This window comes from Struthio camelus, chromosome 19 (assembly GCF_040807025.1).
Source record: "Struthio camelus isolate bStrCam1 chromosome 19, bStrCam1.hap1, whole genome shotgun sequence".
In the NCBI taxonomy this organism is placed as follows: Eukaryota; Metazoa; Chordata; class Aves; order Struthioniformes; family Struthionidae; genus Struthio; species Struthio camelus.
This window is the reverse complement of record NC_090960.1, coordinates 9,793,812-9,817,447: the sequence shown is the minus strand read 5'-3', so window position 1 is coordinate 9,817,447 and position 23,636 is coordinate 9,793,812. Positions and strand designations below refer to the sequence as shown.

General features: G+C 40.7%; 1 protein-coding gene across 12 annotated transcripts in view; it reads left to right on the top strand.

Annotated features, from left to right (window-relative positions):
* Positions 1 to 23,636, top strand: part of TNRC6C (trinucleotide repeat containing adaptor 6C) — a 357,433-nt gene that overhangs the window by 302,815 nt on the left and 30,982 nt on the right. For 8 of the 12 annotated variants that reach the window (XM_068914208.1, XM_068914209.1, XM_068914215.1 and 5 more), the window contains 3 exons: positions 10,071 to 12,662; positions 21,116 to 21,325; positions 22,595 to 22,761. In XM_068914208.1, the coding sequence (XP_068770309.1) occupies positions 10,071 to 12,662; positions 21,116 to 21,325; positions 22,595 to 22,761 (2,969 nt within the window). Of the gene's footprint in view, positions 1 to 3,335; positions 3,496 to 10,070; positions 12,663 to 21,115; positions 21,326 to 22,594; positions 22,762 to 23,636 lie in introns of those variants that run through there. The other 4 variants (XM_068914213.1, XM_068914211.1, XM_068914206.1 and 1 more) reach the window with 2 other exon arrangements.

Below are 23,636 nucleotides of genomic sequence, written 5' to 3'. Positions count from 1 at the left end.
AAGACCAAGGGAACTGGCCTGATCGGCAGGGAGACCCATTGCTGGATGGTATCGACAGTGCCTTAAATGCGTTTTCCCTTGGTCTGTGAGCCAATGACTGACTTAGAAGTAAGGCTAGAGTGAGTTAACATACTTAAGGAAATAAAATGTTTTCAAATTGGCTGGATCTGATGAAATTCACAGTACTAAGGATGAGTTGCAGCGGTCTGGCCCATTTGCGTTCTTCCGAAGTCTCGAGTAGAAAAGAGAAAATATAACAACTGATTTTAAATGGGGAGAAAGAAGAAACTGGGGAGTTGTGGGTCATTTTAACCTTCTAGACGGATATGAGGACAAATAAGCAGAACAGCTATTTCTACCACGTAGAATTTTGTGAAGAGATGAATAAAGAGACAACATGATTTGTTGTGAGCAAATCATGTCAAAGGAGAGCAGTTCCCTGTTTGCACAGTGCAACAGCCTTTGCGAAATGGGAGGGAAAATAATGTCCTGAAGTCGACTTTATATAGCTTTATAAGTCGACTTTATAAACTATGGAAAGAGGTGTTGTAAATAAGTGGAGAGTATAAGAGGAGACTATGATAAGTTGGGTCATAGCTGCTCAGAAGGCTGTAGACAGAGAGTAGCTGTCAATCCTTTGCTGGCAAAATGAGAAAGTTTCAAGTGAGGTTGCAGATTTGTACTCTTCAATATTAGCATCAGTCATTTGGCTATAAACATCATCCCTCGTTAAATTTTTGAATGATACCAGACTAGAAAAGATTGCAAGGCAACTGTCAGACAGAATTACAGTATGGAATAATGATGATAAAATCAGATAATTGTTCAAATAAAAAACAAAGAAAAGGGAAAGGTTCTTTACTTTGGCAGGAGCAGTTGAGTACACAAATATGATTAGCTGGGTATCACGTTGCAGAAATGGATCTGGACTTGGTCACAGGGTGAACCTGATTAACAGTGTCATACTATTTGAGAAGACGACAGACATACTGAGGCTTAAAAAAACATAGTTTTCCATGAAGAGTTTACTCTGTTCATTTCTGATAAGGCCTCAAAATAGAACATCGAGTCCAGTTTTGGGTACTGTGCTCTCAAAAGGAGGTGAATTAACTGGAAAAAGAACAGAGGAATGTAACAGGAATGAGTAGAGATCTCGAAAACAAGACTTTGCAAGGAGTGAAGGAATTTGGGCTGCCTAAGTCTAGAGAAGACTGTGTGGAGTTATAAATGCAAAAATGCATAAAAGGCTGCTGCAAAGAAGCAAATGATGTGGTCCATATGCCTGTGATGGTTCAAAAAAAAAAACAACTAACATTTCAGCAGGGTGATTAAAATTAGACTTTAGGAAAATCTTTCCAATACTAAAGATATCTAAGAAGTGAGACAGAACGAACGCTCTACGAGTGTATGAAATCTCCGCTGTGGGAGGGCTGTCCTGGGAGGTTGGACAAACATCGCTTAGCATGTATCAAGGCTAGTTGCTTAAATCAGGTGAATGGTCTGCATAACCTCTTGAATCCCCTGTTCTAGTCTTCCATTATCTATAAGGAGGTAGGCTAGTTGGAGAGCCATCAATTTCCAGAAGAGATCTCTGCTTTCTTACCATAGCTTTTGAAAATCGCACTTTCAAATTTTACCGGGCACATGTTCTGCAGAGATTGCTAGAAGATGGAGTGCACAAAAGGGTCTGCTGGACATTGCAGCAGCCACTGGAGTGGGAACTGTGCTTTATTTTGTCCCCAAACTTCGGTATCTAAACCGCATTGTCGTCTTGCATATCCTGGTCTGGTAAATGTATTCCCCTTGATTAGGTGCCGTTTATGAGCACCTGCCTCCATATATTGAAACAGATTTCAGGAGAAGTTTACCATGTTTATAACAAAGTTACAAGAAACGTGGGAATGTCATAGGTTCTCTTACAGTTGTGACATATATTTTTAACTAATGAAAACTTCAGTCGTGTATAACTGATATTAATGGCATATAATAATCCACAACAGTATTCTAACTTCAAAGTTTTTGCAGAAGTGAATCTCAAACTTAATTTAGGGTTGCCTTTGAAAAGGTTTGCTGAATGGAACAGAAGCAAGCAAAAGGTTTGTTTCCCCCCCCCCCCCCCCCCCCTGGTTCCTGTGTTATTTTTAAAATGAGGTTGCATCCATCCAATATTGAGAGGTTATTGCAAAGAAGCAGAGAATAAATGTCTCCAGAAGGAAACTTACTATTTTCCGGAGTACTTTAGTGGACCTGTTCCCGCGCCCACAACAGCCCCAGCGATTGCACTTTGGGAGCGAAGCGGCAGCAGTTCTGAGAGTGCAGGAAAGCTTCCCAGCGACCTCAGTTAGGTGCGATCCGGCGTAAAGGGACACAGCTGCTCAGATGAACACCGGACAGGAGTCGAAACAGCAAATTTAAAAGGTGCTCCCTTCACTGTGTAATTAGTATGTATTTGGGACAGATAGGAGGAAGGGAAAGGAAAGGAGAAGTAATTGTAAAGGAGTGTGGTAGAAATCCTGGAAGGGTGTGTGTGAATTATCCTTTAAGGTTTTTATATCTGCATTGGTGCAAGTTCTCTACGTAGCTTCTCGTATAACTTACAATGTTACGTGCACCCTGACAATGTTAAGCTGTTTTCTTCCTTCCTTCTTTTCCCGCTATGTTCATGCGTCCTAAAGATAACCAGCGGTCCCCAGCCTGCAGCTTTAAAAAGATTTTCCCCTCTTCTGCGTGAGCAGAAAGCACCTCGAGCCGCGATGCATTGTTTTGGGCAGCGGCTCTGTACGTTTATAAACAGCAGCGGCTTTGATTAATGTGCTCCCATGTTCGCTGCGTGGATCTGTTTTAGATAGAGGCAGGGAAGTAATTAAGAATTTGGCAGCGTGCCAATACACAGATGGGACTTGCTCCGAACGTTGCGGCCCCCGCCGGTATTGCCAAGCGTCTGGAGCTGTTGTGGAGAGAGGGGAGGACGCCGCCGCCGCCGCGAAGGGGGCAGGAATTTGTGTGCGCGCAGCCAATCGGCAAAATGCGGTTTGTTCTTTTGGCTGACTTTCAAAAAGCAGACGAAAAGCAGCTACGGTGCTAATTGCAGCTAGGTCCTGCAGTGAAAATGTTTTGTGACAGTCGAAAGAATTTAAAGAGGAAGGAAGATCGGTTTAGTGTCAGCTGCAATTAGATAAGCAAAGCTTAAAAATCCTACTCTGTTGATACCTTAACCTGGCGCTCAGGCGCGCAGCGAGGGGAAGGGGGAGGAGGGCTGCGCGGCGAGAGGGCATTTCCACAGCCAGTGCAGCCGAGGCCCGACCGCGCTCGCAGGTTGTCTGGGCGCACGCTTGCACAGAGAGATTTTCTTGGCAGCTCGACAGGATGAGGCTCACACTGTACACAGCCGACATATTGAAGCTGAGAGCCCTGGAGAACGTAGAGGCAGGAGTAGCAACAGCTCTGCACACAATGTAGCGTCTCCTAGGATGGTTGGGCGGCTCCTTTCTGCAGGTATTTTATTACCCGTCAGCCCTTTTTTAGAGCCAAAAAGGGGAAAAGGAAAAAAGAAAAAAAAAAAGAAAGGGGAAAAAAAAAAAAAGTAACCCTAACCCTGAGCAAATAGCATCTGCTTCTGCTAAATCAATTTATTACATAACATTTCAGAGAGAGAGCAGCAGCGCAGCGTCCTGAGCGTTTGGCTGCGTTTCAGGTTTGATAAAATGGCGTCTTCGCAGTGAGCTGCTTGCTAAAGATATGTTGCACTGGGCAGAGAAATGAAATTATTTGGCATTTTCTACTGCTGTTTCTGCTTTGCAGAGGTAGCATCTAGTGGAATCCCTGCTAATAATGAAAACTGTTGTTTATTTGTGCTTGTTTTGTTAATGCGCTTAAAGGGTTCCAGCATCAGAGGAAATGAGCTACGTTTTAATGTCGTAGTGCAGAAAATTAAAACGGGACAACAGGCTTTCCCACTCGTGTGCTTAACGATGGCTTAGTTTCTGAATAAAGCTGTTTTATTCACTGCTTCCATCTCTATCTTCTTCCCACATAATGCGTGCTTTTCAAGATTTCGGCTTCCTCCTGTAAATGAGACTTGTAAGTTAGCTGCATGAGTTCCTTCAAACAGATGACAGTTTTCAGATTCGTCCTGAGCCTCAGACAGTGTATGCGTATATCTGAATGTACCTGGCAGCCTTAAACGTTAGCCCTACAGTTCCCAGGTTTTCTACTTCAATTAGGTTTCATTCTTCAGAGCAGATGTTTGTATCATCTTTTCTTTTTCTTTTATAAAATTAACCTGCGTTTGCTCCAACACTTCAGACGTTTCTGGCAGTTCCCATTTAATTGAGAATTTGAAAAAAAAAATCACGTATGCTCTGTTTTAAAGCTCGGCTCGTGTTGACTTGAATTGGAAATGGAACTTTTTCTTTTGGGGGGAGGCAGTAATTTGTCTTTATGTTTAACCTGCGTACTCGGAGTCTTTAAACTTTGTGTGACAATTTAAAGCCCCCGTAGGACGGTCGCGAGCCTCTAGGATATTTCTCTCTTGTGCATGTCAAAGCAACGAACAGCACGGTCTGTAACGTGTCATTCGGGCAGGACAAAACGAGCCAATGAATCTAGTTGTTGTTATGCCAACTAAAATGAATTGAAAAATAAAACCAGTAATAAAGAGAAGGAGTCTCTATTAGATTTGATTTAAAAATGGATAAACAAAACTTTATTAATAATACGATTCTCATTAAATATTTATCCCGGGCTTTGCCATTTCACACCCTCTGCATACTTTGGTTCGTAAATTAGCTGCATGCTACGTTATAGCTGAGGATGCCTAATTTTACTGTGCACAGTTCAAACTAATTACAGTAGTTGGAGTTGTGAAGATACAGTTATTTTGGGCTCCGCTGAATAAAAATGAAAAGAAACATTACTGTAAACCGTGTTTGCAAAGGTGGATCTAAGTTTTGGATAAGCTGCTTGTGCAGGCAAAGTATTCTTTCAATAATTATTTCAGCGATCCATACAGCAGCTTCTCACATTTCACTTTTGTAGCTTATGTTTGTAATCTGTGTAAACATCAAACTGTTGTTACAACTAATTATTCATACTATTTATGGGACACGGGCAGAAATGGTTTCTATTTTTAGTAAGTACTGAATCAAAGTTTGTTAAGCGTATTGACTGCAGTATTTAACAATACCAGTAATTTTCCCTCTCCCTAATAAGGATATTGTAAATAATTCTTATTGCTAACACTGATCAAAGCTGTGAGTTTTTCAGGTATCCAGAATGGTTGCAATTTGACAAAAGTTGGGTGTTTATGTTGATTTTTTTTTTTTTTCCTTCCCGATTGCTGAAGACATTTTTGCTCTTCAAGTGAACGCTGTGTTATGAAAGATGCTTTGCAAACACAAAATATACAAAATACTACTTTAAAAGTCAGGTTCACTGTTGTGGCTTGCTGGTGCAAAGAGCGGCTAGCATACAGCACCTGGGGTTCCTGTTCCTGATGCTGTGTTTAAAATCTTTATTCAGTTCACAGGGGAAAGACAGAAATGTTTCTGAAAGACCGCAGTGCCTTGCTTCTGGTCCGTGCAGATGAACGAACAGGGAACCAATTCTCAGGAACTGCTATTTTTAATGGTTTTCCCATTTCAGTCTAACAGCTTTGAAAACAAAACAGAAGAAAATATTGGCAATGTTTAGGAAGGGCTGGTTTCTTAGAGAGTTAGAGAGAAATTCTGTTTAAAAAAAAAAAAGGGGGGGAAGGAGAAATCCCTCGATTCAATCATATAAAAAAGAAATTCCTGTCATTATTGTGCCTATATATTTTAAATCCTCGGAGATTAAGTAGGACTCAGTGCCACTGTTTAGTTATGTATTCTCTAGGAAAAGAGAAGTGTAGAGAAAATGGAAAAATGTCCTTTGTTTATTTGCTTCTAGAGACAAGAATAGAAAAATGACTCCTTCAGCATCAGTATCTGCACTCCGACTGTTATCTTTCTCCAGGACTACAGTCACAGATTTGGTGCTTGTGTGTTTATTTTGTGAATTGTTTTCCACTCTCTTCGTGTGACTCTCATCTGTCCTGTTACTTCTGCTTTTATAGCAGCAGCGTTCTGGTGTTGGAGCTAGTCGTGCCAGTAACTGTTCGGACACGACAAAATATTTGTGTGGCTCTGAAAAAATCTTCCAGTGCGAGACTAGAGGAAGGCTGCTACTTCAGAAGAGCTCTTGCAAGTCGTCTGCTCAGGCAGGTCGTCAGATAAGCGGTAACCACCATCAGGTTTTCACAGTCATTTTTGAGATTTGTTGCTGTAATCCAGAAGCTCAAGTCAGACGCTTTAAGAAGCTGGTTACTGAAGTAGCTTTTGGGAACAGTTTCTGTCCTAAATCTCCAAGAAACCATCTTTTTTTGAGTGTGTTTCTTTCTTTCATATTTTATTATTTTTTTTAACCTGACAATCCTACTGCTGTTCCTGTTATACCAGAAGGATTTGGATTTAGCTTTTGTTAGATTGTTAATTTTTTTAAATGTATTACTTGTGAAAGCTGCCAGCCTGATACCACTGACCACCCTGTCGCCACGGAACAGGGAACGTACAGGACAGGTACAATCTTATTAAAAGAAGTACTTTCATATCTTATGTCATCTCACAGATTTATTTTAACCCTTATCAAGGCAATCACTTTGAGAGTAGTCAACGGTTATTGAGGGAGTGTATGTGAATCTCAGTAAAAGCAACTATAACAGTGATACCTAAAAGGGAATATCTACTGATTTGCAATCCCTCCGAAAGCATCCCTCTCATGCATTTTTTTGGTTTGTTTCTCTGTTTGTTCTTCAAAATCTTAGTATCTCTTTTAATGAATCATTTTGCTCCCTACTCTCAGGAATTTTCCAAAGCTCTGTTTAGTCTTCGTCGTCTTCCGTTCCCTCCACTTCCCTTTACCTTCTCTCTTTAAATGCTTTCATCCTTGAACAGGGCTTTAACTATAATTTTTGTAAAAAAAAAACCGATTAAACAAGCAATTTCCTTTCACCTCATCTTGTTGGTCTTTGTGTCATCTTTGTAAGTACAGAAACGTCACCTTGCACTGTGCTCTTGATCTTTCTTTGCAAACCTGCCCTCGGCAGACACTCTCACTTGCCTTGGGCAGCACCATCCTTCTCCCAGGCACTCACAGACGTAGCTTGGGTTTCAGCTTTGACGAGACCTTCTTATTGAAACCATGTATTTCAAGCCACTTTTAAATCTTTCTGGCATGTCTGAAATGTACTGCCGAATCTCACCACCCACAGTGTTGAAAAAAAACCTCACATAACTCCTCTTATCTGATTCCTTGGTTACCTCAACTTCTTATCTTCTGGCCTTGACTACTGCAGCTTTTTTCCTTTGTTATTTCTACTCTGCTGATAATGCTGCTTGGCTCGTTTTTCTGACCCTGTCGATCCCTTTTAAGTCATTTCACTGGCTTCCTTTCACCTTCTGGGTCTTATCTAAGATTCTGGTCTCTGTTTAACACCTGCACAGCAAACCTGCATTATCAGGTAAATGTTCAGCCTCTTCCTTTAGCTCTGGCAACGTTGCAGACATGCAGTATCCCTAGTCAGCTTTGTCTGGGAATAACACGATGCTTTCTTCCTTTCTAGCCATTGTGTATAGGAGAAAGAGTCCAGATACATCTGAGTTGCTACTTTCATATTATAGTCTCTTTTGGATCTGTCATAAAAATCTCAATTATTTTGCTCTTTCTGTGAAACACTAGGCTTTTCCCAGGATCAGGATTAGGTAGACAGGCGATGAGCTAGCACTGTTCTGCCTACCTGTCTTTAACATTCCTACTTTTGCTTCAATTAATTTAAATACATTAATTTAAAAGTTGCATTTTGGGAGGTCCTATCAATTCTTTCCCATATTCATCTGAACATTCTGTTCGTATCTCCCATCGCTTCTCACCTCTGGTCGTAAATCTTCAGATTTGACATAGTACTTAGTTGAAATTCAGTTTGACTTTTGGGAACTCCATTATACAAATACTTTCAAGTTAACATATGAGCTTTTAGTTGCTTTCTGACTCATATGGCATGCGGGTTGGAATCATGGTGTTTCTGTCTATATTACGAGGTTTCAAATGCAAATCCTAGTATACAGTAATTTTTCTCTTCCAAAAGTATCATTGAATGACAGTTAGACAGATGAGCTACTAGTCAAGCTCTGCCTGAACAGAGGAGTTTGGAGCTCTCGAATCTGAGATACTTGAAGGTCTCTGGTGTCCACCTCTGGCCCAGCCCATCCTAAGCTAGCTAGCAGCTTGTGGCTGTCTTAGACTGTCATGTTGACACTTCTTCAAAAGTAAAAGTTGCAGGAGAATACTGAACTTGAAGGTTTAGTCAGAGAATTCAGACCTTTGAAGAAGCAGAGCACCTAAGGATTTAAAAAAAAGAAAAAAAAGGGTGGGGGGGAGATACAGAGAGACTATCCTGGTTTGGAGTGGTTCTTTTTCATCGTTACAATCTTCATCAGGGACCTGAGTGATCGCTCCTCTCACCAAATGCTTGCAAAGCAACAGGTGAAATGTGTGAATGACTACACTTGATTTAAGAGAGAGAGCTCTTTTCTTGGAAGAAATTTTTCGTAGTATTGGAATTCTTTTAACTGGAGGCAATTAAAGAAGAGCTAATCACACCGAAATATTTGTGATTTAAATTCATGTATATTAGGCATCCACTATCAACAGCTCATTGAGGAGACTTGCGTACGTCTTCCTCATAAAATAGTTCTTGCATTTTACTCAAATCTAATCTAGAATGATTGAGCCTTTAAAAAAAAAAAGTCGTGTTTCTGCAGGGTTACAGCAAGTAAAAATAATTGATATTCAAAATTTGTAAGTTGCATATATGCGTCGTTTTCTGCCTTATTCAGGCAACCAGTTAGAGGAACTGTGCTGCATGTTGCCTCTAGTCCGTATCCCTAGGATCCGACTGAATTATTTGCAAAAAAAATTCTATCAGAAGAAAAAAAAAAAGGAGTAATTTGTACTAAAACTCTCTTGTGCAGAGCAATCAGAATGTAAAGTAAAAGCTTCAACCTCATAATCTGAAGTAAGCTCGAATTGCCTTAGCAGGAAAAGTGTTATGTCTTTCAGTTTGTTAAATTTGGTACTCTAGCAAGCAGCTAGATGATCAAGAGCTTTTGGTTAAATTTTTGGATTAGCTTATATGTTTAAAGATGTGGGAGGTGCTGTGAGAAAACTACATTCTGAGTATCTTTACAAGGTAACATTTATTTTCTTTGGCTTGGGGGAAAAATGAGACTGTATTTGCAATTTATGAAGAATGTTTAAGCCCCATTTAAAAAAAAATCATTTGAAGCTTTTAAATCATTTGAAAGCTCAGTTCCTTGACAAAACTGGCTACTATTTAGGAAAGCCTACGTTCTCTGCAAAAAGTAAGAAAGACTAATGGTGCTTACGTGTATGATTGACACAGAATAGTTAAGACAGCTGTCAATATTTGTTTCTTTATGTACAGGTAGGATTGAAAAAAACCTAAATGAAGTATGAACTTAGTGTGGTGATGGTGATGTGACTGTGTGTGTAATAAGCAATGGCAGGTGGACGTTTTGCATTTTTTATTGGATAATCTTGTATGGTACTTTGCTGAAGAATGAAAATTAATTGAGTCAAAATAAATAACAGTCTCATAGATCTCCTAGAGCATTTCTTCAGTTTTATTTTTTAGATTTTTCCTGTTGATTAATGTATTTGCTATCCATATTTATTACCTTTTTTTTATTTTTGCTAGTGTACCAAGAGATGCAAAATATTTTTATTGCTCTGTATTAAAGCAGAATACACTCACTATTTTAAATGAGAGTTTTGCCAGATTAAAAAGCATAAGTATGAGCATGGTACTTTACTGTGAGGAAAACTGCTGTATCACTTCAAACAATGTACTCCAATATGTTTTAGCATAATTTTGAATTTGAGTGCAGTGTTAGACTGTAAAATAGTACTTAACAGAGTATTTTCGGAGTGCTTGGAACAGTGGACTCATTTTTAACCTTGTTGGATCCTTTCAGATCTCAGTCACAGCGGATTGGGAGACCATTATGAAAATTCCCACTGGGGACAGCAGCCCACTTTCCGGAGTGACGGCAACTGCAGCTGGGATAAAGTGATAATAGACAGGACTGACAAGGAAGCGTGGCCTTCCATTACAGGAGCTGAGACTGAATCTGCCTCAGAATGTACTACAGACACTGACTCTGCCTCCAACTGTGGCTCAGAGAACAGTAGCATGGCTACAGGGAGTGCCCAAGGCAACTTCACTGGACATACAAAGAAAACTAATGGCAATAATGGCGCCAATGGAGCACTCGTCCAAAGCACTTCTAACCAGAGTGCCCTTGGAGCTGGTGGAGCAAACGGTAATGGAAACTCAGCCAGAGTGTGGGGTGTGGCTGCAGGCTCCAGCTCTGGCCTAGCTCACTGCTCTGCCAGCGGTGGGGATGGAAAGATGGACAACATGATTGGAGATGGTAGAAGTCAAAACTGCTGGGGTGCTTCCAACTCAAATGCTGGCATTAATCTTAACCTTAACCCTAATGCCAATCCAGCTGCCTGGCCTGTACTTGGACATGAAGGAACTGTGGGAGCAGGCAACCCTTCCAGTATTTGCAGTCCAGTCAGTGCCATAGGTCAGAACATGGGCAACCAGAATGGGAACCCAACAGGCACCTTAGGTGCCTGGGGAAACTTGCTGCCGCAAGAGAGCACAGAACCACAAACGTCCACTTCTCAGAATGTGTCTTTCAGCGTACAACCTCAGAACCTTAACACTGATGGACCAAATAACACTAACCCCATGAACTCTTCACCAAACCCTATCAATGCAATGCAGACAAATGGACTGCCGAACTGGGGGATGGCTGTTGGTATGGGGGCCATCATCCCGCCCCACCTGCAAGGCCTTCCTGGTGCTAATGGAACATCTGTTTCTCAAGTCAGTGGGGGCAATGGTGAAGGAATGGGCAGTTCAGTGTGGGGGATGTCCCCAGGTAATCCTGCCACAGGAAACAGCAATTCTGGGTTCAGTCAGGGGAATGGAGACACTGTGAACTCAGCATTAAGTGCTAAACAAAATGGATCCAGCAGCGCTGTGCAAAAGGAAGGGAACGGAGCAAGTGCATGGGATTCAGGGCCTCCTTCTGGTCCTGGGGTACTAGCGTGGGGCAGGGGCAGCGGCAACAGTGGTGTTGGTAGTATGCATTCTGGAGCTTGGGGCCACCCCAACCGCAACACCAGCAATGGTGTAAATGGTGAATGGGGCAAGCCCTCAAACCAGCATTCCAATAGTGACATCAATGGGAAAGGATCAACAGGGTGGGATAGCTCTAGTGTTACCAGTCCGAACCCTGCCATGCAGCAGGGCAGTGAACAAATGAACTCTTGGGCCAAAGCTGCGGCATCTGGCACCACAGCTAGCGAAGGAAGTAATGACAGCAGCGGAAGTCAAAATGAGGGCAGTAGTGGGAGGGAGGGAGCTGCAGAAGGCAGGAGGAGAGACAAAGGGATGATAGACCAAGGGCAAGTTCAGTTGCCAAGAAATGACCTTGACCCCAGGGTCCTGTCCAATACAGGGTGGGGACAGACCCCTGTAAAGCAAAACACTGCCTGGGAATTTGAAGAGTCCCCAAGGTCCGAACGAAAGAATGACAATGGAACAGAGGCCTGGGGTTGTGCAGCTACTCAGTCTTCAAACTCAGGGGGGAAGAACGATGGGTCCATCATGAACAGCACAAATACCTCTTCAGTATCTGGGTGGGTCAACTCTCCACCTGCAGCTGTTCCAACAAATACAGGTTGGGGAGACAGTAACAACAAAGCACCAAATGGCCCAGGGGGATGGGGAGAGTCAGCAAGCTCTACTACTGTTAATAATGCTGCTGCTGCCAAAAGCGGCCACGCTTGGAGTGGGACCGCAAATCAGGAGGACAAATCACCTACCTGGGGTGAACCTCAGAAACCCAAATCTCAAAACTGGGGAGATGGACAGAAATCAAATCCGAGCTGGACTTCGGGAGGTGGAGAGTGGGCAGATTCATCATCTGTTCCTGGACACTTGGGTGATGGGAAGAAGAATGGATCTGGATGGGATTCTGACAATAGATCAGGGTCTGGTTGGAATGATTCCACAAGGTCTGGGACCAGTGGGTGGGGAAATGGCACAAACAGCAAGGCTAATACAGGTACAAGTTGGGGGGAATCTTTAAAACCAGGCCCCCAACAAAATTGGGCTAATAAACCCCAGGACAACAACGTGAGTAACTGGGGAGGAGCTGCTTCTGTCAAACAGACGGGGTCAGGGTGGGTTGGTGGGCCAGTGCCAGCCAAACAAAAAGAGAACTGTGAGGCAACTGGCTGGGAAGAGCCATCTCCACCGTCCATTCGCCGCAAGATGGAAATCGATGATGGTACCTCAGCTTGGGGCGACCCAAATTACAACAACAACAAGACTGTAAACATGTGGGATAGAAATAATCCTATAATTCAGAGCAGTACCGCAACCAATACCACCACCACTAGCACCATTATCAACACAAACATGGTTGAACCTCAGCCATCGCACCAGTCAAGTGCCCAGCCGAACCGGTCCCCGCTGCTTGGTCCAGGTATGAAAATCATTCTATTTTCTTTTGAAACAGAGGTAAAACGTAAAGAATTTAAATCTACTTTTCATATAGCCCCTTTATTTTTTGGAGGAATAAACATGTAACTTCCTGATAGTGAAGCGCAACTTTTGAGTACATAAAGTGAATTATTAACAATAGTTTTAAAAAGTCAGATCTGCTTGATGTTTTACCTTTATTCATTTTGAGTATAGCTTAACAATTTACTGAGTTTTTTCAAACAGATGTAGAATATGGGGACCTAAATTTGATTGATTATGTCATGTTTACTAGCATCGAAAAAGCAGCTAGTTCGTTCTTTCCCCAGAAGTTCCCAACTGGTCTGTTAACCAGTTGAAAACTTGCTGATCTGGAGGATGGGCTGTGAAATCCACAGATAAGCTAACGGGGCTCTGATATAAAAAGGGATGTTTAACCCGTATGTGGAGAGAGAGCTTTCAGGAAATTGTTAAGGCAAGTTCTCCTCTTAAAATTGAAGTCAGCATTGCTCAAGCTCTGCGGACCTAGTGGGGCCGCTTGCACTGATTTTATAAAGGGAAATCTTTGCATCTTTATCTTTGAATACTCTGTCCTCCATTTGTCAGGTTTTCACCTGAGTATAAGTATCCAGGCAGAGAAGGTAGGCCTTTTAATTTTATTTCTTTAACTAAGGCAGTATACAAGGTAAGACATATTATGCCAATACCAATAACGCTGACTGTTAACTGACCTGATCAGTGCGTAGTCGCACATTAAAGACGTAAATCCAGTATTTATGTCATACCAGAAACTTATCCATTTGCCCTGAAGCAGTATTAACGTCTTGTCTTGGCGAGACCTGTAGAACCTGACGTATAGACTTACATATTTATTCTTCTTCTGAATTCCAAGTATTAAAAAAAAAAAAATCTGGAAAGAATTACAAGGAAGGTGTTGGGCCCTCGCTCGGGCATGGTGATATTTTCCTCTTTCTATATTCTCTTGGCCTCTGTAATCTTTTCGTCAGTGCTGAAGTGATGTATCTGAGAATAGCTCAGACATGCTTGCACAGGTCCGGAGTCTAGAAAACTGCACATCCAAGGTGAGACCAGCTGACTGCACGTGTCATGCAGTTTTTTGCAATAATTTTTTTTAAAAAAAACTTGAGAGGAATTTTGCTGGCCGCACAATGAATGTAAGAAAAGCTTAAAAAAGAATCTGGTGAAGAAAACGCTAGAGCCTTAGACTATTGGTCTGTATTTGTTTCTTCAGGTCTTCCACAGTGAGACAATACCTTATGTTAGCAGCTTCTTTTAATTCCGGCATTGGTGGGTTTGGGTTTTTTTGCTAACCTTTTTCCTTTCATTTGTCTTCTGTTCCTATTTTTCAGTCTTTGTTCTTGTTTAGACACTGTGCCTCTGTTTCTTTTCTACAAAACTGTATCTCTTGGCAACAGATACATTTTATTTTTAACAATTGCATGAATCTAGACTGTTGCTGTTTCTGTGTCTTCTGTTTATCGTTTTTTATGAAGAAGTGGTTTTCACCTGTACTTTAGATCTCAAGCGTAGGTAGCATCCTGGACTTCTATGTGATTCTCATAAGGCTGGATTGGTTAAAGATGTCAATATTCAGGGTGACTAGGAAAATGTGTTCTGACATAAGCCGAGTTCCAATCACAAGTTTTTAGGTATTCTATGTCTGAAAAAAAAAAAAATAGGAATTTTTAAAAATAAAGACACGGTACTGTTGTTGACAAGCAGGAAGGAATTAAAATGGGGGGGGGGAAAAGAAAAAATGCCTTGAGAGAGCAGAGTTGTTTAAAATTACTCGGAGCCCTATTGTATATGCTGACCCCCAGACTTCTCAGAATAAATCTAATCTTGCAGTTCTATTTGAAATTCTTCCATCTGATGTTGTCTCCTCTAAGTTTTTATTTTGTCTTGGTCGTGGTAAATATTGACTTTTTAGTTGTGCTTATCTCCAAGTGGGATCTATTTTCACTTCTTCATTTCTGTCACTTTTTTTCTCTTTCTGATGTTTTGAAATAATTCAGACTTATTGTAACATCTGTATAAAAGTACTCTCATGTTCCTACTTTAGTTCAATATTTAACAGTGGAGGGTATCCGTTTTAATAGTGACATGTGATCCAGAAGGAGAAGTCTTTAAACAAGTTTAAAAGTGGTCAATCCAACATATTTGATCAATAATTCTTGATTTGCCTTAAACCCACTTCACCCATATTTGAAACTTCACCCGTGAAATAGACAGTTGAAATTGCTGAATTGTATTAGAGATGTCTGTCACTGAAGAGTTGGGGTTTTTTTTGCTTTGGGTTTTTTTTTTTTTTTAAACATTAAAGTGATTTTTGGATGATTACATCTATGCTTGTAAAATTGTTCACCTGCAGTGACGTATTGTTAATGCTATTCAAATAATCTTAATGCCTTACAGAGGAAAATTTAGTGTTCTGAATCCGTCAGATTTTGAAAATGGCATTTAAAAATTGGTTTTAATCTATACTGATTCCTCTGGAAATAGATAGTAGCACAACTGGGAAAGGGAGATTCCTTCCAAGGAATCTGCTGATACGGTCAGAGAGCTGCTTATTAATGTGCAGTGATGTGCTCAGGATGCCCCATGACTATGTTAAAATGACAGTATTGAATATCTTGCCAAAATGTTCATTAGAAAGCATCTGAGGTATTAAAGCAAAAACAACCCCCTCAGATATACTTAAGATAACAGACGAGAAAGAAGATAAATCAAATAATAATAACGAGGACAATTTAAATACAATTTGATACTATTCTTAAAATCTGATGTGATCAAGCCTGCGTAAGTTATGCTTTCTCTGTGTGTTTTTGCTTACATACGCTCACAGATGCATACATAAGTACAACTATAAAGGCTACACTTTTTAAAGAACGAGCTGATTTTTAGCACTTTTATAGTACTTAGCAGCTTTACAACAATATCCTGTTGATCTATATTGAAATTTACACAGACTTAAAAACATTTATAAATAACGTCTCATCTGGGACATATGCAAAATGAGACTGAAGTAATCAGTGGCATTTCTATGACGCAGGCAGACATAGGCTTATAGTTTGTTGCAGTACCGTTTAACTTTGTTTTTTCCTACTGCAGTTCCCTGTCCCATCAGCTCGGCGTTTTCAACTTGTACAATAGGTGAGACTAGGATCCCAGCAATCTCCTGTAATCCACAACCAAATTCGATCTAACGGTTCTTTTCCATGCGCAATAGTTCCGTGAAAAACACACAGTTACGTATAATTAAAGGCTGAGCCATAGGGCACTGGTAAGTGCTCACGTACAGTCTTCCAACTGTGGAACCACGGTGTTAACATTGGCAGTTTAACTTCTGCATGGATCAAGATGGGCTTCGCCCGTCATCTTTATCATTTACCATTATTCAGGGAACATCAAGAATAGCAAATCCTGCGTTCTCTTCCTGTGCCAGTAAGGAAGCCTGTGGTGCAGTTGTAAGATGGCACACGCATGCTCAAAGCAAAGAGATGGATTTTTATACTGCTGTACAGCACTAGTTAACTGTTCACCAAGGAGCAGCTATCCCCTTTGGGTTTTAAGTTTATACTACGTAAGTTTAGAAATGAAGGGCAAGTTGCAGTCTTGTTGTTCAAGTTGTCACCCATCCCCAGAAGTCCTCAAATTCCTTGAATAGAGATCTTAAAACCTAGTGATGGGAAACAGATGTTGGTACACACTTGATGAAAATGCTCCAAGGAGTTTTCTTTTTGTATTGTAAAAACAAAGTGAGATAGATAATATGATAAATATACTCCTTTCTGGTTTTGGGAACTTCCTCCCAAATCACTTGTGAGTTACTTGGAAAAACAAGCAAAGAGCTAGTGGTTTTGATTTAGATTAAGTTTTAATCTAAACTACTTGCGCGTAATTCTTACTAACACTTTTAACTCTTCCAAGTTTCATACAAGGAGAATGAGGAGCGAGAAAAGGTTTTGCAAATAGGGGAATGAGCAAAAGAGAGAGGTTCCTGGATCCTGAAGAGCGGCAGAGCTTTCCTCCCGATGCTCAGAAGTGAGCCTGTTATTTCGTGTTAGATAGGTAGAGACTGGCAGGATTGCACTGGTCAGCTTTCCCTCTGAAGGAAGGAACTAGCAAAAGATAATGTGGATTTATCTATGGAGATTTTATATTGAGAATTAAAGTCTCTGGAGTTCCTAGAGAGTAAGTAATTGAAATTTTAAAAATCTGAACCAGATCTAAATTGTGAAAGCTGTGAAGCCCTCTTCTTGCTATTTCTTTTATGATCTGATACCATTGTCTCAGTGGCAACTTATATATCATTCCTAATGTGTCATTTGCGTGATGCAGAGAATGCAAGAGTAATGCACTTTCCATACCTTGAATTTTCATTAGAGAGGATTTGAAACTAGATCAATGTGGAGCTTCGTTAAGATACTCGTGGAAAAACCTAAAATCCTGTAGTGTGCACTCAGCCCTCTGACAAGTGAGTTCTGGGCTGCAGCCAGGTGATTCGGAGAAGCCTCTCCTCTGCTTCTGCTCAAGGGTGATGTCACTGCTGAAAGCCAGCTCCGTAAGTACGGCTTGTGCCGAGCTGCCAGCTCTCCTGGTGCTGAGCGGTGTAAGTAGGTCCCGAGCTCCGCTGCGGGGAGAGGAAAACCTTTCAGAAAATTAAGACGTGAAAGGTCAAGGCTCACGAGTGACTCTTGAAACTAATAACCTCCCCCCCCCCCCCCCCGCCCCGAACACACACACTCTTATAGCTTATTTCTTTTCCATATTCTCAGACTAACTAGCTAGAATATTTAGTAAGTAATCTCGTTTTGCTCCGTAATCTCTTCCTTTTCCATCTACATAAGGTCCTAGTGTTTCGGTTTGCCTGTATTGTAGTCATACCCTCTGGTGTTTATCACAAACCAAACAACTTCAAGGAAAACAATTTCTGTCATCCAAATGGCTATAGGGTTATTTTGAGGGAAAACAACTGTATCCTGCCATAGCTTAGTTAACATTTCGCTTTCCCTTGAGGATTTCCTGTTGGCTGGGGCCCAATGTTAATTATGTTTTTTTTTTCTGTAGAACAAACTGCCAATGTGACCATATTTATTACTCACTGTGATCTTTTTGTTTCTTGTAATTCTAAGTGTTTAAAAATTTCAGCATTAAAACCTCACTTTCCTGCCAAAGAACCCTTTAACAGAGCTTACTCTGTTTAAAAACAACATTCATCCAGATCTGTCTGGTTTTTTTTTTTAAAGCATGGAGCTTTTTCTCAGGAAAGTCTAGATACATATTTTTTTCGTAAAGAAAATCAGAAATTTTCTCTGAGCAGAATTTTTGGAAACGGGTGACTTTTTTTCAGATCTCAGGCCGCTCTGAAGGTGTTATCCTTCCAAACAGCTGTATAAAGAAACTTTAGAAGTCGTTTCGTGCATTCGCTCAACCCTCTGCAGCGCAGTTTGCAGGCTGCCTTTATTGCGAGCTGTGTAGTGCTGGAAGGCGTCACAGCGCCGGAGGCAAGCTGTTTGCACCGGCCTGTCGGAGGGGGCCTTAGGACGGCGTACAGCCTCCGGCTGAACTAATCGTCCACCTGTGTCTGAAAAACGAATCGTACTAAAAGTCAAGGAAAAGCCTTTTTTAAAAAAAGGAACTTCTTTGGCGAATGCAAAGCAAATATATTTGCTGCTACCTGCATCAGCCTCGCACACCTTTTGCAGTTCCTGAAACGGAGCAGTCGTACAGAGTCATGTAAAGGTGGCACAGAGATAGTAAGATTAAGAAAGCAGGTGCTTATCTTGCAGGAAAAAGACGGATTCATGACTGATAAATACGCTAGAATTTGTGCAGAGGTTAATATTTGCGGTTTATAAGGTGTTTCTCCAGCAGCCTTCAGTTTTTATTTACTAATTTCCTGAATTGAATTTGATCTGTCAAGAATCTTTTGAAAATGTTTATTTTAATGCATTGTGTTTGTTTTTATGTAGTTACAAGTATTATCTGAGCAAAGGCTATCTTGTTATTTGTAATCCCATAATATTTACTGTTCGGTGCACTTCAGGCAAAAATAACTTGGCATTACACATCTGCGGTCTTTAATCGACGCTATTGAAGTTACAGTAAAGAGCAACAAAAGGTCCAGGTCCTTGTATTTTTTTATTCCACAAACTAGTACACTTTACGGCTTCGGTTTATGAATTGTTTTAAGGTTGATTTTGTGAGTTGAGTTACGTACAGTTTCCAGTGTAGTTTACAAGAATACAGAGAAATACCACTATTCTGCACTCTCTGCCTTTGTAGTCGAGTTGGTACTTCAGAGATGCCTTGGTTTTTTCTTTCATTTGTGTGCAGTTAATCTCTTTCAGATGCCAGTGTAATTAAAATAAATACATGCAGTTGTGTGACAAGGTTGCCTCCTGAGCAGTGAGAAAGAAATTCAAATAAAGTGCTGCTTGAATGAAATGACTGAAAGATACAAGCAGCAATGTTAAATCAGGATTTTAGGCAAAACACCAAGGAAATTGTTGTGTTAGCAGTGGTGCAGGTTACATACATTGATGTGTGTGCCTATGCGTGGTTATCTTTTGTATCTACCTTAAAATTAACTGGAAATTCAAGTTTGGTCGATACAGCTTAGAACATAATATTTTTATTTCAAATTTAAAAATCAATTGCAAATTCATAGGAAAGACTTTTTTTTTTAATTATTATTAGCATAACTCAGATTGAGAATTGGTATAGCATGAGAGGCAATGAAATTTTAGTTTTTGTCAGGAGTATTTTTTTTTTTTTTAAACGCTGTGAAGCTCACTGGTAGCAAAAGAGCTTTCTATGTGTTCCTGACCGCGTAAGCTTAGTTTGACCATGCTTTGTGTCGTACACACTAGGAGAGCTGCAATTGCTTTAAGAAATGGAAGCTGAACATATAATACAGTGATATTAGAGTGATGGACAGATATGAGTCCATCTTTTGGAAAGGAAATTTTTCCATCGTTTGCTAACTCATGGCCAAAATATTATTGGTGGCCTACATTGCCTGTGGCTTCTAGTAGCAGAATTTCTGGTGAAATCAGTTAAGTCCTGCAAAGACTTCGAGCAAACACAAACATGTTGCTTGATGAAACGCTATTGCTTAGTCCGTTTACTTAAATGACTTCCTTGGCGTTGTCTACCTTCCTTGGGTATCTGTTGGTGCGGAAATGAGGTAAATGTAAGAACTTTATTTTCTTGCCTGTTATCTATGTCTCATTTCTATATTTAAAAAAATAGCTTGAAATCCATGTATGATCAAAACCTGTCTTTCTGGAAAATTTGCTATAACAAACTAGCCTTCCATGAGGAGCAGGAAGCCATTCTGTCTACATTATATATTGTTTTGGGGGAGGAAACAACTTTAAAAACATTTTTATCGAGTGCTGTTGTTCAACGAAAAAGCGGAACTCCTGTGTATTAAAAAAAAAAAAAAAAAGGAAGAGGCAAATAACTTCAAAATCAACCTTTCTTAGAGGTAATTGTAATTTAAAATCCAATTTAAGCTTTTTCTGTGTTGCTCTTCAGGACTCAAAAGCGACGTGACAGTTCTTGGCATATTCAACTTCGGTAATAAAATCAGTGTCACATGGATTTAAGCGCATTAGATTCAAGCCAGGCTGAAGACATTTCTTAATAGTAGCTTACATCTTTCAATGAGTTAAAATAAATACTGTGTTGGAAAACAGTGGCTTCTGGCTGCCTTTCCTTGTGTCTGTGCTATAGGTTCTATTTCCACTCACGTCTAGGTGGGCCGTAAAAATCATATGGATTATAATCTAGTGCCTCAGTGATGAAAGGGGTGTATAGGGGACACACTCAACCATGAGCCTTTAATAAAAGGTTTAAGGACTGATTTCAGTGCATATAATCAATGAACATTGAAGGTGATAACACAAGCAGATATCTAACTTACTCACAGGGCATGGGAAAAAGAGATTTGGTAACTTGTAAATAGTTAAGAGGCATTACAATTGCTAAAAGTCTTTCATTTGAGCAAGGTCCAGCTCAAACTTGGGTCTTGGTCTCATCAGTGCACCCACTGCTGCATGTGTTGTCCTAGCCGAGCAGTGGTTGGCACAGGTCATCATCCCTGTTTGGTCTGCTCTGAGAAGTGACTTTTGAAACACCTGCTCCCTTCAGGTGAGGTCTAGTCCTTGCACGGCAGCGTGACTGCTCCTGGCTGTGTTGAAAAATGATCTCGGTCTTAACAAGTTTGCCTCGGTAGTCAATTAAGAAAAAAGACTTTTGAGACCAAATCCAAGGGTGGTTGGTTTTTGTTTTTTTTTTTTTCTTTTAAATATGCTTAGTTAGAGTCACTTGGTCTGCTTCTTGGTTCATGCTCTTCCCAGACAGAGACTAATAAAGTATCTTCAAAATGGTTGACGAAATAAACCTTTCCTCTTTTCCTCGCTTCAGCAGGCTGGGGCGAAATGCCTACTGTCCACACGAAGACCGAAGCTTCTTGGGGAGAGCCGTCCTCCCCTTCTGCTGCAGTTGATAATGGCACTTCGGCATGGGGGAAACCCCCCAGCAGTGGTACAGGGTGGGGAGATAATCCTGCCGAGCCAGCAGGGACATACGGAAGAACAAACGCTCCAGCTGCTGCCCCAGCACTGTGCAAACCAGGTACGCGTGTGGACGTCGCTGTGATAAGTGGTCAGGGAAATAAGGGGGAATGTGCTTGCTTCTACCAGTATTTCTAGGCAGGACTTTATTCTGATTTTCTGTGCATTTAAATCAGAGGCTCTCTTATTTATTTCATTTTCAAAAAATAGAGAATCTGCCTGAAGACTTTGAGATTCCAGACACCAAATTCTCTCTCACAGTAACGCATTTAGAAATATGAATTCAGTGCATTTGCCCAGAAGATTTAAGTGTGTTCCTGATGGTATTTTTGTGTACTTTGAGAGCAGTACCTTATAAATTGCAAAGAAATAGGAAACTGCAAAACTGCAGAAAAATGTGAATAGCGCTTATCCCTATATGTCCTTAAAAGAAGCCTGTATCAGGAGGAGAAGCAACTGAACTCAGTCAGGATAGGATTGATTTTGGTAGAAAAAGAAACACCTGAGAATAACTAGTCAAAACTTCAGTACTCTGTGAAAACTGAGGGAAGTGGATCTTTTCTTCAGCTATTAAAACTCCACAGGTTCACGAACGTACCGAGCTACTTACTGCTTTGAGACTCCTAACTAATGCCACTTGATAAAAACCTTCCGTCTCCCAGTACGCTGGAGGGTACGGTGCTTTTTTAGAAGTTTTGGCTGTGGTGCTCGTTCAGCTCCACTCCTGCAAAATACCATACTGAGAGAGAATCGCAAGTCCCGGAAAGCCTAAAAAGAGCGGTGAGAGGTCTCAAGATGTGTTATCCCATCTTTGAGCAGAACAGAATGAGGCAGCACAACCTCGGCAGTTGACGTGAAGTGTTCCTTTTAGCCCGCCCACTCCTTTCAGAGCCCATTCTTCTGAGATCTGAATGAGTTTGATTCTGCCTTCTAGTAGCCTTGAAATTCGGTTTTGCTCATCAGGAAGAATACGGCAGCTAAAATGGTGAGATTCATTGAAAGCAAAACTGTATGTCATCGATGTGGTCATACTTCTAGTGCCTTGTTCCTCAGGAGACTTGAATGACCACAGATCTTACTTGCTCAGGAGAAGGAAGACCTGCTGTTGCTGGACTTTTTCTTCTCCGACAGTTTTTAGAATATTTTTCTTTTTTGCTAGCCTCAAGGAAAGGAGTCCTTATAGTTTAATGCCAAATAAGCTATTTTGATGAACCTCTGTATCTCTTGAAAATACTCAGATGTTAGTGTACCACATATGGCATAAATAGATGTTTCTGTAAAATTTGCAGCACACTGAGTGATCTGATTTTCTTCTCTCCCCTCCCTCCAGCTTCAAAATCTATGCAAGAAGGCTGGGGCAGTGGTGGGGATGAAGTGAATCTCAGTACTAGTCAGTGGGAAGATGAAGAAGGAGATATGTGGAATAATACTGCTTCTCAAGAGAGCAGCTCCTCCTGTAATTCCTGGGGGAATGCCCCGAAGAAAGGACTTCAAAAGGTAGGACAAAAATAAGACAAAATAAGGACAAAAATAAATCTGTAGAAATCAGTAGAATTACAGGGTAGCATTTCTAGCATCAGTTGTTACAAATTTTCTTCCTAGTGTTACTACTTTGGAGGGAATGAAAATCTATTTCCTTATGAGTGGTGAAAATGAAGCTAGTGATAGTGGGAAGTGGATTTATGTACCATTTTGCCAGCAAATGGAGTAAAAGCTGCTACTTATTAGGCCCAACATACTGCATTACGCCTGAAGTCTTAAATTAGGCCTCTGACACCTGAACACAAACATAGCCTGACTGTTCCAGTAATAAATGATTCAAGTATAGCCTACCTTGTTTCCAGGGGAAAGTGGAAAATATTTGACTTTTAGCATGTCTGATGCTTCAGGGAGGTCTGTTGTTGTTGTTTTTGTTTTCTGTAAGCTTTATAAGCCTCCATGTATTCTGAAGAAATAATAACACGTTCACAGAAGCAAACACAAAAAGCATAAGGGGAGCTTTCAGACGCTTTCTTTGGTGATAGAAAAGCAAACTGTAGTCTATGATGAAGCGGTGCAGCTTCAGTTCAGTGGTCCAGTGTGTAGTCTGTGATGAAGCGGGGCAGCTTCAGTTCAGTGGTCTTTCTACTTCCAAAGAACAAATAGATAATTTTAAGGTGTGTACTGTTATGAGAACAAAATAAATTTGTATTAATGCCACACTGAACCAAAAACATATACAATTATGTTAGGATGTTTTCCATTGCACAGTCTTTATTTCAGGACAAGGCCAGCCCATGAATTAAAGGAGTTAGGATCGCATTTAGCCAATTAGTTTGTTATTCCATTAACCATTGTAATTAGGCCAATCATTTGATCAAGTATGGCCATTT